The sequence below is a fragment of the Cyprinus carpio genome, chromosome A22 (assembly GCF_018340385.1).
Source record: "Cyprinus carpio isolate SPL01 chromosome A22, ASM1834038v1, whole genome shotgun sequence".
Lineage (NCBI taxonomy): Eukaryota > Metazoa > Chordata > Actinopteri > Cypriniformes > Cyprinidae > Cyprinus > Cyprinus carpio.
The window spans coordinates 13117302-13132528 of record NC_056593.1 but is presented as its reverse complement, the minus strand read 5'-3'; the positions used below and the strand labels follow the sequence as shown (position 1 = coordinate 13132528).

Here is a 15227-nt window from a genome sequence, read left to right as displayed (position 1 = left end):
TGTTTGAAATGTTTGGGGTCATTAAGTTTTTATTTTTTATTAGTTTTTTTTTTTTTTTTTTTTAAGAAGTGAATACAAGAAATTTCAGCAAGGATGCATTACATTCTAAATATTCTATTATTACTATTTTATTTCAAATACATTCTTTTTTCTTATTTTTTGAATGTTTTATTTGTCAAAAAATCCTGGGGATAAAAAAATTACAAAAATATGCAAATTGTTTTCAACATTGATAAAAATAAGAAATGTTTCTTGAGCACAAAATTAGCATATTAAAATGATTTCTGAAGGACACTGAAGGTGGAAATAATGGCTGATAAATTACATTTGAAATATATATTTATATAAATTTTAGATATATTCAAATAGAGAAGTTATTTTAAATCGTATTAATACTTCACACTTTAAAATGCATTGAAAAATTTTACCAACCCCAAACTTTTGAATGGTATTGTAAATATGTAGATTTTTACTCTGACAAGACAACTAATAAAACCATGTAGTATTTGATAAAGTAAAAATATTTCATCTAATTTACTGATCTGCTTTTTTGGTTGTTGGTGTGGTTCAATAAATACGTTTTTCTTTGTTTCATTTTCATATGACACCAAAATGATTGAGTGCTGAACACTAAGGAGATATAAATTGAGATTGATGTATTATTTGTGTGTGCTTTAAAAGCAAAAATCTCATTACCTGATTACTACATCATTATATTTTATATCCATTTTAAATGTTATATTCTTATATATTTTTAATATTATACATATATTTTTTCAGCACATTACACCATTTTTTGTTAAAGATTTTATATGTTTGCATTTTTCATATTTATTTAGAATATATTTAATGTCGTGTTTAGTTTCAGTTTCATTCTCGTCGCTGATTGGATGCTGCTGTTTGACGCTGTGACGCGGCAAGATGGCTGCGCGCATAGGGCTGGTGAAACAGCTCCACTGTGCGCTTTTAAAAACAAAATTAAGTGCTTTATCTGCGGGAATAAGACGTTGCTCGGCTCTGTCCAACTCAGAATCGCATAAAGAGTTCACATCTAAAAGAGTACGGCGGAAGTTTATCGAGTTTTTCAAGGAAGGCTACGAACACCGGTTTGTGCCGTCCTCCGCCGTGCGTCCGAGAGGAGACGCGACTCTTCTGTTCGTCAATGCAGGGATGAACCAGGTACACAATCACACGTGTAGGCAGCCACGGCAAAGTACCACGGTTCTACTACACTTTTGGACACGTACAATATGGTATACATGTGCATCTCAATAAATTATAATGTCGTGGAAAAGTTCATTTATTTCAATAATTCAACTGAAATTGTGAAACTCGTGTATTAAATAAATTCAATGCACACAGACTGAAGTAGTTTAAAGTCTTTGGTTCTTTTTTGATTTGTGATGATTTTGGCTCACATTTTACAAAAACCCACCAATTCACTATCTATGACACATGTCTTCTATAATATTATTTTTTGATATTAGGTTATCATGGTCTGTGTTGTCCCGTAGTTTAAGCCTATTCTCCTGGGCTGTCCGGACCCCCGCAGTGAGATGGTGTCGTACCGGCGGGTGGTGAACAGTCAGAAGTGTGTCCGCGCCGGAGGCAAACACAACGACCTGGAGGATGTGGGCAAAGACGTGTACCATCACACCTTCTTCGAGATGCTGGGGAACTGGTCTTTTGGTGATTACTTTAAGGTATGGTCAATAATTTTATTCATTTAATGGAGCATTTTTCTGTAATATCTGGACACTGCATGCCCAACAAACTTTGCGTTTTCTCAGAAAACTATTGCGTTCCCCAAGAAACTTCACATTCTCTCGCATCTTTATTGCGTTCCTCCAAGAAACGCGTGTTTTCTTGCAAAATTATTGCATTCCACTGAGAAATTGAGCATTTTCTCTCAAAACATTTGTGTTCTCTTGCATAACTATTGTGTTCCCCCTAGAACGCAAGCAAACATAGTTTCTTTTTTTTTTTTGCATTTTTTAACCATCAAATTGTCCTATTTGGGGTCTTCTTGCATTCTAATGTATTTCTGAATAAATTAATAATTCATAATCAAGGTGGAAGCCTGTGCAATGGCCTGGAGTCTTTTAACGGAAGAGTACGGCATTCCTGCGGATCGCTTGTACATCTCGTACTTCTCTGGAGATGCTGTGAATGGACTCCCTGCTGATGAGGAAACACGGCAGATCTGGCTTAGTATGGGGTAAGTTCACTTAAGAGCAAAGCAAAGCTGACAAACCCATTGGTTTTCGTTTGGAGATTCGCTGAATTGTTGTAACTTTCCCGTGCAGAGTGCGGCTGGATCACGTGTTGCCATTCGGAATGAAGGATAACTTCTGGGAAATGGGCGAGACGGGTCCATGTGGCCCCTGCACGGAGATTCACTACGATCACATTGGGAATCGTAACGCCGCCTCGCTGGTCAACGCAGACAGTCCGGATGTGGTGGAAATCTGGAATCTAGTATTTATGCAGTATAACAGGTTAGAAGAGGTGCTTCCAGTGTTATTTTACCATTATTGTAGTTTTTATTAATATTTTGAGTTGGCTTTTATTTTTATATTTCCAGTTCTCATCTTAATTTTTGTTCAAGTTTTAAACCATATATTTTTTTTTATTTATTTTTAATGTGCAGTAGAAACTTGTTCTGTGGGGATGCGATGGTTCACAATGTAGAAATTTCCAAAATTTTATGAAAAAGATTTTGACCCCAAAAAAAAAAAAATCACTTAGATTCATTTAATATTTATATAGTAGCTTATTTTTATATTATTTAATTTTTAATTTAATTAGAATTTTTTAGTAATTTTGTCATGTGCTTTTGTCATTTTTTTTTTTATATTACTATTCAGGTTTAATATATTTCATTTTCAGATTTATTTGTACTATTTAGATTTTATTTTAGTTTCATTTCATTTCAGTTTTAGTTTTTATTTTCAGCTAGTAATTTAAGTGCATGAACCAAGGCAAGATTTCCTATTTGTATTTTAGGTTTAATGTATTTTTATTTCAGTTTTAGTTTATATTTATTTCTAGTTAGTCATTTTAGTGATTCGACTGCTTTCAGTTAGTTGTCAAGACAACATTTCCAATTATCATTTAGTTTAAATTTTTCATCTAATATTTATATTTTATTTCAGCTTATTATATTTCAATTAACAAAAATGTTTTAATATAGCTGTGGTTTCAGTTAACAATAATAATAACAACATACAATGTGAGGATTTGAATATGTCACTAGTCTCTCTCTGTGTTGCAGAGAGGTCAATGGTAACCTGCGACCTCTGCCCCAGTGCAGTGTGGATACTGGGATGGGTTTAGAGCGACTGGTGACCGTACTGCAGGGGAAACGCTCCAACTATGACACAGATCTTTTTACGCCTCTATTGTCCGCCATCCACCAGGTCTGTAACCTTCATTTAACCTTTTACAGGAATAATATTGCAGGTTCAATACAAATCAAACCACATTATCTCTGTTGTTTGTGCACGTAGTGCTCTAAGGCTCCTGCGTATCAGGGCAGGACTGGAGAGGCTGATGTGGGTCAGGTAGACATGGCCTATCGGGTCGTGGCCGACCACATTCGGACACTCTGTGTGTGCATCGCTGACGGAGTTTACCCAGGCATGACAGGCGCTGAGTGAGTTTGACTTCATTCAAGTATGCAGAGTCATTTAAAGGATAAAATTCATGCAAAAAGCCCTCTTTGTGACAGGCTGGTGTTGAGGCGTATCTTGAGACGTGCTGTAAGGTTTTCTACAGAAGTGCTGCAGGCCCCTGAGGGTGCGCTGGCAAGCCTGGTGCCTACTGTAGCTCATATACTGGTGAGATGATTCAGAGCCTGCCAAATTATTACAGCCATCACTGCATGGTGTCTGAAGTTAAATTCTTCCTCCCTTTTTTCCTCTTTTCTCAGGGAGAAGCCCTATCCTGAGCTGCACATAGAGTCTGAGAGGGTAAGCATGTTCGAGAAGCACCACAGTTTTACATTTATTACAACTGGGAGATACATTCTTGCTATGAAGCGATACACTATTGTGATATGAAGATCATGTGGCACGGACAATGTTTTCCAAAGGACAGAATACTTTAAAGGAAAACAGATTTCTGAAGGGATCATGTGGCTGTTTGATTTGCATCAAAATGCAGTCGTTTTGAGGAGAATTAAAAATCTACATTTTTGAACTGTAGTGAAAAACATCTCAGCCATTATCAGATATCAGTCATTAACATGAAAATAATTAACTGCTTATCTGCATTAGCCTACATTTTAATATTGGTGCAGCCATAATTCTGTACTATGGCTTATATCAGTGTACCATGGCATTTTTCAACTTAGGAAAACATGCTGATAACAAAGTGCAGGAACTGATTTTTTTTGTTTACATGATAATCTTTTTGCTTCCTCTATAGATCATGGATCTCATTAATCAGAATGAAGTCCAGTTCCTGTCTTCACTGAAGCAGGGCAGAAGGGTGATTGACAGGACCCTCAGCAATATGGACAAAGACTCTACTGTTTTTCCAGGTAAAATCCACAAAGTGATGCAATTCACTTTTCTAAATCCTCTTTATTATCTGTGCAGGCTCATTAATTCTGATATGCTAATATTTCTCCCTATGTGTTTTTTTCCCCTCTCTATTTATTTTATTCTCTGTGTCCATCGTGTTCTTGCTTCTCAGCCTCGGTTGCCTGGTCATTACATCGTAACCTGGGCTTCCCTCTCGATCTCATTGACCTGATGCTGGAGGAGAAGGGAAAGATGGTTGATAAAAAAGAGATGACAGTGCTTGAAAATGAATATGAGAAGGTACTTGTGATAGCATGGTGGTTTCCTTAATCTAATATCTGATTTTAGGATGAATAATGGGCTAATTTATTAATAAGCCCTGTTTTTTGGGGTTTATGGACTAATTTTGTATTTTTTTCTCAGTTGAGGTTTCAGTCGGAGGAGGATAATGGAAACAGGGTGGATCAGCTGGATCTTCATAGCCTGGCGGAGCTACAAAGTCAAGGAGTTCCTTATACAGACGACTCCCAGAAATACTGTTACAGTCTGGGATCTGATGGACAATATGGTAATTGATAGCGAAAAGACAAAAAGTTTGCATGGAGTTTGTAAAGCAGTTAAATCTTTAAAACTATGTCCTGACCAGACGTGAGACTAAATGTTTCATGAAGCATATCATGAAGCAAGCAACACACTAAAAAACACTCTGAACACCTCAGTAACCACATAACAACATACAAAAAAAAAAACACTTAAAAAACTACATCGCAACATGTTAAAAAAACCCCCCCAAAACAACCCAGTAACCACACAGGCAACACAACTAAAAAAACACTCAGAAACACTTTTAGCACGCACAAGGTAGCAACTTGCTACAAAAACGCGTTGCACGGCATTCTAAAGAACATTCAGAACACCAAAAACATTTAAAGGTGAAAAATAATAATGCGAATTCTAAATCTCAAAACAAAACAACACACACATCATTTTTATAGCTTGTTGAAATTGCCCACTTTTAGGGTATGAGCCACAAAGTGCTCCTGTTTAAGTGTATGTCCCTTGAGCTGGCTGCCTCCCACCCCGCTTCGGTGTTGCAAAGTCCGCGGTTTTGCCATGGAATGGGGCTACTTTAACAACTGTTGCCGCACAGGTTGCTTTACATGTTCCGTGGGGAGGTTTTTTTTTTGCAAAAACCTGGTCAACCATGCTCCTTTCTCAGGGGGGGGGGAAGATGTTGCAGAAGGGCTTCAAGCGTAATGCATAGCGGGCATACGGTGTTATGGTGACTTTTACTGACCTCGACACATTTGCTTCCTAAATACAATTTTTAACTACCACATTCCTATTGCACGATCATTCTGTAGCATGTGAAGGCCAGCATTAGTGAAAACAGGCAGAGACAATGGTAGCTTTAGCAACATTAGCCTTACAGTGAGCCAAGAAGCTCTTTTGGAAAACAAAACAAAGTGATGCTTACTTTGTCTGGAGTCTGGACATTTGCGCACGAAGCGCTGGTATCGATCCCTCTTTCAGAAGCAATCTTTGCACAACTCCAGCGCTAAACTGACCCTCATTTGTGAGGCAGTTGAGTCTGATGTTTTCTCACTAACCTCACTTACCACATAGCAACATGCTAAAAAACACTCAACACCACGACTGAGGTGCCCTTGAGCAAGGCACCGAACCCCCAACTGCTCCCCGGGCGCCGCAGCATAAATGGCTGCCCACTGTTCCGGGTGTGTGTTCATGGGGTGTGTGTGTTCACTGCTGTGTGTATGCACTTTGCATGGGTTAAATGCAGAGCACGAATTCTGAGTATGGGTAACCATACTTGGCTGTATGTCACTTCACTGTCACTTTATGGCATCATGGCTGGATTGGACATGGTACAAGCATCCTGACTCTTTTTCTCTCTCAGGTTTTCAGCTTTTGCAAAGCGTCAGTCCTGGCACCGCTACTGTGGTGACGGGTCTTCTGGTTTCAGCCCTGGTGAGTGAGGGTCAGCGCTGTGGGGGGAGTCCACGGATTTGGACAGGACCAGCTTCTACGCAGAGCAGGGTGGACAGGCGCATGATCAGGGTACTTCACCAAGGATGGACTGCAGGTTACATGATTACGTCCCATCCGAGATATTTCATTTGTATGTATTTAAGCACAATACTCACCATTGTGGTTTTGCTTTTGCAGGATGTGCTGTTCCCTGTAAAGTCTGTCCGTCTGGCTGGGGGTTATGTGGTTCATCAAGTCACGGCAGCAGAGAGCTTTGAGACCTGGAGACCAAGTGCAACTTCATTTAGATGAGGTGGGAGTAGTAGGGGTTTAAAGTACCAATACCATGATACTATTATGCATCATGTGGATACCTTTCAGTAAGTGCTGTATTTCCAACTCTAGGCTAACCGCCTGGCTGCCATGGTGAAGCACACCACCACACACTTGCTAAACTTCGCTCTGCGAGAGTTGCTAGGTCCTTCTGTTAACCAGCGAGGGGTCTCCACTGCCACCGCCAGCCGGCTCCGCTTCGACTTTAGCGTCAAGGTACAAGGGCTGAGTGATTGCCTCAGTGATTTAATAATTTCCAGAATGTCTAATACCAGTGTATGTGCTTGTTTAAAGGGCTCCCTGAGTGTGTCTGAGCTACAGCAAGTTGAGGAGCTAGTCCAGCATGTCATTCGTCAAAATGCAGAGGTGCACGTAGAGGAGGTCCCTCTGTCCAAAGCTAAACAGATTACGGGTCTGAGAACAATAGATGAGGTAAATAGGAATGATTCAATGCCACTTTTTCATTTCCGATACCAGTATAAAATTACCCTGTATAAATTTTAATTATATGAAAGGTTCCAATGCAGTTCCAATTCCAGTGCTGAAGTGCTCATGGGCAAAGACTGATGGGCTTTTAAAGCAGTGGCCTTTTATGCGAGCCTTGTTCTACAATGAAAAGTTCTTTAACTGTAAGACTACAAAGAGAAGGAATATTCTGTTGAGAAAACACCTAGTGAATTTCATCATTCAACAGTATATCAAGCCTTTCCAGTATCTGAGTACGGCCACACCATTCAGACTCACCCAATGAACTCCAGCAATGTACAGTCCTGTCCGAAACGGTCCTGACAAACACCAATTGAAGCCAATCTTGGGTCAAACCGATATTGTATATGGGATTGTTGTATGGTTAGAGGTATATATTTCGAGGGTGTAAGACAGGGAAGTCCAATCCTGTTCCTGGAGATCCAACATTAAGGGATGTCCCGATCAGGTTTTTTTGTGCCTCTAATCTAATCAGATTCATTTTATATTGTGTATCTGCCAATAAAGAGTCCTCAGGGGCAGTGGCAGGGGTAGGGGTGCCAACAAAAAGATAAATGCTTTATCAGCCCCCGAAACAGATCCTTGAGATCACAGCTTGGGAACTCCCAATAACAAACACAAACACCTTGCTTAAAGGTTTTCAAGTTCTGAAGTCCAGCTAACCATGATCCTGAAGTCTTTGATTTGCTGGTTCAGGTGTGTTTATGTAGGATTGGAAATATAACTCTACAGCAGGGGTAGGCAACGTCGTTCCTGGAGTGCCGATGTCCTGCAGAGTTTTCCAGCTCCAACCCTGAAAAAAAAACCCCGCCTCACTTTTCTGTAGCCTTAGTAATCCTAAATACCTTGATTAGCTTGTTCATGGCAGTCTGCGTTGATTAGGGTTAGAGCTAAAACTCTGCAGGACAAGCAGCACTCCAGGACCGACGTGTGCCTATCCCTGCTCGTACACCATAGTGGCCTTTTAGGAGCAACTCTGGGCAACTCTGATTTAAAAAAAAAAAAAAAAAAAACTTTTCATTTTGGTACTCTGCACCATTAGTGGAAACCGTCTATATGGGAAGTTTTGACCTGTTGTTTGTTTTAGGTGTATCCAGACCCAGTGCGAGTGGTGTCTGTGGCTGTGCCGGTTTCGGATCTGCTTAACTCAAACACCACTGAACAAGCTTCAGTGGAGCTTTGCTGTGGCACGTAAGGTGAGAGCTTTTCCGAAACTGCTGGAACTCTTTGGGGATCAGGGGTTGCCAACCCACCTCCTGGAGAGCTATACTTCCTGCATTTCCAACTTTGCTCTGCAGGATGGGTAGCCCTCCAGGAACAGAGTTGGCCACCCGTCCTTTGAGCAAACCACCAACACATTTGGCTTTTTTCCAAGCTGCACCTCAACAAGGTCGCCCAATGTATTGTTGTTTTTATCAGGCATTTATTGAGGGACGGGAGCAATTAGGGAGGGACTTTGTCATTGTGTCTGAGCGACAGATGGTGAACGGCATTAGCCGTATCCTTGCCGTTACTGGAGATGAAGCCAAAAGGTTTGAAAATCAAAAATCTACCATTGCATACCAGGTTGCAGTTTCTGTGATACTAACTGTTCCTGTAACCCAGGCGTCGTGAGACGGGCCAAGCACTGCAAGAGGAGTTGGAGTCTTTGGCGGTCCAGGTAGGAGCTGCAAGCTCTCTGTCTATACCAGCAGCACAGATGCTCTCCAAAGAAGTTGGCCTCCTAATGAATGTACGTAACTCTCCATAACCTCATCTTTGTTGCCAATTTAGTTCATGATGTATGAATTTCATTGGTATATATACTATAGTATGTATGATGCATTTTAGGCAGTTGAAATCACACCTATCCCACAATGGCAGAGGCGAGAGTTGCAGACTCGCCTAAAAGCAATGCAGAAGACCAGCAACACTACCATCAGAAAATTGGAGATCAAGGAGGTAGATACATCTACAGGCTTAAAATTCAGTCTATGATGCCAAAAAGAAGTTCGCTGGGTAGTCATTTCTATCACATCTGCTCTGTTGATATGTTTTTCTTCTGCTTTAGGCTGCCTTCAAAGCCAAAGAGTTGTTGGTCAAACACTCTAATAAACCCGTGGTGGTGGACTTGATCCAGACGGAGTCTATATCGGTAATTAGTATGTTTTGTGATGATGTTTGATAATTGTATTTGTATCTCATGTTATTTGTATACATGTGATCATATTTAGGTGCTGATGAAGACTGTGCTTCAGCTGAGCAAGAGCACTCCAGATTCCATGGTCATGTTGTTGTCTCACCTGCAGTTGTCAGGGAAGGTGCTTTGTGCCTGCCAAGTACCCAAGGTACCGCACACACAAAATCTCACAACTATGATATAACCACACAGGTGATTGTGATTGTCTTCATATGCTCTTCTCTAGGGCTCGCCTGCTAGTGGCTCAGCCATTAAATGGGCTCATTCTGGTGTGTGCACGCTTGGGAGGAAATGCAGATGGCTCAACCGACGTGGCTAAAGGTGTGGGAAATGCAGCCAGTCTCACAGATATCACAGACATCTTGCACTGGGCTGAAGAATTTGCTCAAAACAAAGATCCGAAAGGCATCCTGAACAAACTGATATACCACAATGGATCTGCTTCATCAAAATGGTTAAATCTATCAAAAATATAGTTCCTGTTCCTTTGTTTTAAAAGGTTGGGACATATAGTATTATATTTTTGATTGTGAAATTTTGGGAGGTGGGGTTATTTAGATATTAATCACTGCTATTAAGTTATTTATTGCTCTGTTTTGGGTACACTTTGTAATAGTAGGTTTGGTTCAAGAAAATGTTATTAAAATCAAGAAATGGCATTGCTCTGTTAAGAATTTATAATTGTAAATGCATGATTCATATAATTTCTAAAGTGTCTGATTGTGTCAGTTAAATCATGGCGTATGAAATACAGTAAAAGCACTGTTCAGTGTGTCAGAGCGCCACCCTGCTGGCAAGAATCAGCAATTGTCCTTCATCGGAGAATCAGCATATTCAGCCACCAGAGGGAGACAATAGAGTCTCACACCCACAAACAGATGCTAAACTTACTTACAGTCATGGCCAAAAGTTTTGGCAGTGACATAAATTTTGTGTTTTGCAAAGTTTGTGATGTTCATTCACATTGTTTCTAGATTGTTGTGTAGAGTGATCAGATGCATTTTAAATAATTGCTAAAATCTTCATTGGCCAAAAAATGAAGTTTCCACAAAAAAACAAACAAAAAAATTTCACTGTTTTTTGATCCTGACACAAAATGACCAGCTAACATTAATTGACTAATCATATCAGCAGCACATGTAAAAGTGTGAATGAGTACTGGTCAGGTGAAATCACTATCATACAAAATGGATTGTAAGAGCAGACTGATTTCTATAAAAAAGGAGGGAAGAAGTGCTTCCAATCATTGTGTTCTTGTTAGCAATGGTTACCTCCAAAGAACACATGCAGCCATGCCAAGGAAATTGCTACAAAGATAATTGCACCTGAAAGAACCATTTACCGGATCATCAAGAACTTCAAGGAAAGAGGTTCAACTGCAGTGAAGAAGTCTTCAGAACATCCCAGAGTGTCCAGCAAGCGCCAAGACCGTCTCCTCCTGAGGAGTCAGCTACAGAATCGTGTTTCCAGCAGTGCAGAGCTTGTTCAGGAATGGCAGCAGGTTGGTGTGAGAGCATCTGCACACACAGTGAGGCCAAGACTTTTGGACAACAGCCTGGTGTCAAGAAGGGCAGCAAAGAAGCCACTTCTCTCCAAGAAAAATGTCAAGGTCAGACTGAAATTCTGCAGGAAATACAAGGATTGGACAGTTATGTTCTCTGATGAATCTCCCTTCCAACTGTTTTGGACATCTGGAAAATTATTTTTTTTTTGGAGAAGAAAAGGTGAACGCTAACATGAGTCCTGTGTTGTGCCAACAGTGAAGCATCCTGAGACCATCCGTGTGTGAAGATGTTTTTCAACCAAGGGAGTGGGCTCTCATAATTCTGCCCAAAAACACTGTCATGAATAAAGAATGGTATCAAAACGTCCTGCAAGGGCAACTTCTCCCAACAATCCATGAGCAATTTGGTGATGATCCGTGCATGTTCCAGCATGATGGAGCACCATGTCACAAAGCACGAGTGATAAAGAAGTGGCTCGAAGATCATTGCATTGAAATTTTAGATCCGTGGCAGGTAACTCCCTGGATCTCAATCCCATAGAGAACCTGTGGTCAGTCCTCAAAAGGCGAGTGGACAAGCATAAGCCCACAAATTGTGATCAACTCCGAAAACTAATATGGCAAGAATGGATGGCCATCAGTCAGCATTAGGCCCAGAAGCTAATATCCAGCATGCGAGCGAATTGCAGAGGTTATGAAGAACAAGGGTCAACACTGTAAATATTGACTCATTGTATTTTTTTTGCCAATATAAGCCTTTAAAAATTTTGATATGCTTATTTTTGTTTTTTTTTCAATATAATATAAAACATGTGGAAAAAGAATCTATAAATACTGAAGCAGCAATATTTGCAAAACACTATGATTTGCGATGACATTTCAGTCTTGTGATATTTCCATCGAGTTTTGCAGTCTGACGTCACTGTTTTCACTAATTTGCATTTTTGTAGTTTACACTGAGACAGTAGTATTGTTTTCAAAAGTGCAATGTGAAACCTGTTTTAATGTACCCCAAATGCTGTTGTCACATAAGTAAATGGCCAAAATGCATATTTCTTTTTTGTTTTCAGTTGAAAAATGTGTCGTGTAGCTAAATGCCCTTTTATAGCGATTTTGTCTGTCAGGTAACAGTTTATATATAAACTTTCCACATATTCCACATTTTTTTTTTTAAAAATGTACCTTTTTTTTTTCTTTATATATCATATATATATATATATATAGAATATATATATATATATATATATATAAAAGAAAAAAAAAGGGTACATTTAAAAAAAAAAAATTTTGTGGAAAGTTCCTCTTATAATTGTATTGGAAGAGGTTTCAGCTCCACCCCCAACTCAGGTACTTCATTAAAAAATAACATTCATACAACAATTCAAACATGCAGTCATGGTGATCAGAACGAAGTCAAAGAGATAAGAATAATTTTAAATATGCACGTTTACCTCTGCTTTCTTTTTGCTATTCAAATTGCTTTTCATACAGACAGTATGCGGAATGGGACTAGTTATAGCTTTATAGTTATAGGGACTAGTTTTAGTTGTTTTTGCAATTTTAGTACATCAACAACCTTAAGTTGGCTGTCATGGTGACATTTCTAATTTTCAAGCTTTTTTCTTTCTTTAGTTTTTCATCTAAAATGAGTACAGGTAATTTTATTTCAGCTCCATTTCAAATATTTCCATCATGAAAATGGTTGTTAATAGTTTTAGCTTCAGTTAACAATAACAACCCCTAATCATAGGCAAAAATTGTTATAACTCTGGAAAAAGATGTATCCGTAATTCACGTTTATTTGTTTTAAAATGCATGTCAACCTGAACAACACTATTTCATCACACACTGTCAAAAAGCTTCTTTTTAAGGCAGGTAAAACCAGCCCAGTCACTTTTAGATAATGAGACTGATTAGCATCATTACATATTTGAATGTCAAACACACACAAAAACCATACTCATGATACAAATGATCAGTGGTGGGATTTGATATGCTTTTGAAGCCATCTTCGAAAAATTTATCTTTTATGGAAATTTATGGTGGTGGTATTGTCAGTGGCTGTGTGTGTGTGGCTCTAAAATGTACTCATTCACTTAAGTATACATTTAGATATTCACTTTTACATTTAAACCTTGACGGACAAACAAATAAAACATTAAAAGTGTAGTACAATTCAAAAGATTCATATTTTCAGTAATATAATTAGAACTGATCCAAAGGAGATTATATAGACACTTTTGTTTCTCTTTCTTTCTCAGGTGCTGTTTGGCTCAGGATAGAGATTTAATGTGCCACATTAAAACAGGATTCGTTCTGCTAGTTGCATTGACATTATCATTGTCTATCATCTATTTTTTCTACAATTTCTCACTCAATCCAGTCAAAGACCCTCACAACTGGTTTAACCTTTTAAATCAGTCTTATAATGTGGTGACTGAGGGCTTGTCTGGCAAAAAATTTGTCTGGAATTTTGTAAGTAATCAACAAATCATTCAAACAACTACCACACAAAAAAATCACATTTCAGTGCATCATCATGTGGCTCATCCAAGCAACTATCATTTCATTCTGGATGAACGTGATAAATGTAGTCAGAATCCGTTCCTGGTCTTGATGGTCCCTGTGGCCCCTCGTCAGGTAGATGCTCGTAATGCCATCCGGAGCACATGGGGGAATGAGAGCTCAGTCCAGGGAAAAGCAGTGCTGACTCTGTTCTTGGTGGGTTTGACTGGAGGACCTGAAGCTCAACAGCAGCTGGAGGAAGAGAGCCGACAACACAGAGATTTAGTGCAGAGCAACTTTGTAGATTCCTACTTCAACCTGACCATAAAAACAATGGTGATCATGGACTGGTTGGCCACTCGTTGCCCTCAAGCGAATTTTAGTATGAAGGTTGATTCTGACATGTACATAAACATGGAGAACCTGATGAGCCTGCTATTGGCACCCAACACACCCAGACAGAACTACATTACAGGATTTTTAATGTGGAACCAGAATGTCATTAGAGACAAAAAATCTAAGTATTATGTCTCAGAGGAGCTGTACCCCGAATCAAAATACCCCACGTATGTGTTGGGAGTAGGATATGTTTTCTCCAATGATCTTCCCAAAAAAGTAGTTGAGGCTTCCAAGGACATGAAGCCATTTAACATAGAAGACGCGTATGTGGGCACTTGTCTGAAACGTTTGGGCATAAAACCTTCACGGGCTCCAGATCCTTCTCAGTTTCGGACTTATATGAAGGATTCTAAAGGTCATGACCTTTCCAAGGTCATTACAACAATCGCAAGGTCACCAAACCAGATAATAAACATATAAAAAAAAACAAAAAGACAAAAAATAACAAAAAAAAAAACACAAAACAATCACTAATAAGCAAAATCTAAAACAAACACATCCTCTGTGAATGAATTTTATATTATACACTTTCCTTGAAGAGAGTAAATAGCAAAATCATTTGCTGTGGGAAAATAGGATTTTTTGTATGTATAAATAATATGTACTGTATTTGTACAAGTATGTTCACATTTTGTTGGACATGGCACATTTGAATGTTAAGTGCTTTCCATATTCAAATTGTGAAGCCTCCACTCTGTTTTTCATCAGCTCTTGTTACTCAGTGCTAACAGAAGCAGTTGCTTGTATAACAGAATTCTAGCACTTCTCTGGCTGCATTCTACGTGCCAGAGAATAAATGTAAATAAATGTTTGTGTTTTGGCATGAACTCTGTCTTTACTTATTTACTTATTGTAGAGTAAACAAAAGATATTCATAAATCCAAAGTGAACAGATTTTCACACCTCAAACACAGAGAGGAGAGGGGGACTAGTACCGCTTTACAGGATTTAATACATAAACACATACACACACACATGCAAAACTATTTTATTTAATGATTTTTTTCTGTTAATTCCATGCTAAACAATTAAAAAAAAAATGTGGGGGGACCATTAACTAAGCCCGAAATCTGCTATGCAACTTAGTTATAAAGGTAACCTATTGCATTATTTAACAAGGCATACTAAATCAGAGTCTGTCATTGAATGCAAAATATAGTCTTTTATATTCAGTAAGAAAAATTAAGCAAAAAATATCAAAGCATTTAATTTGAACCTTTTTCATGATATTTACACCAACTAAAAACAAAAGAACACATAAATTTATAATTCAAATCAGTTCTCCGTCTGTGGATGATGGTATTAA

General features: G+C 38.8%; 1 protein-coding gene and 1 pseudogene across 1 annotated transcript; both read left to right on the top strand.

Moving 5' to 3' along the window:
• The first annotated feature begins 876 nt into the window (after positions 1 to 876).
• LOC122133966 lies at positions 877 to 9697 on the top strand (annotated as a pseudogene).
• A 2893-nt stretch (positions 9698 to 12590) lies between these two features.
• LOC122134885 (beta-1,3-galactosyltransferase 2-like) lies at positions 12591 to 14341 on the top strand. The gene has a single exon (XM_042711946.1). The coding sequence runs from the start codon at positions 13307 to 13309 to the stop codon at positions 14339 to 14341; it is 1035 nt and encodes a 344-aa protein (XP_042567880.1). The 5' UTR covers positions 12591 to 13306.
• Positions 14342 to 15227: the final 886 nt, after the last annotated feature.

What these genes read in the sequence shown, in the direction of transcription:
- LOC122134885 (XM_042711946.1), top strand. Translation starts at nt 13,307, where the DNA reads ATGTGCCACATTAAAACAGGATTCGTTCTGCTAGTTGCATTGACATTA.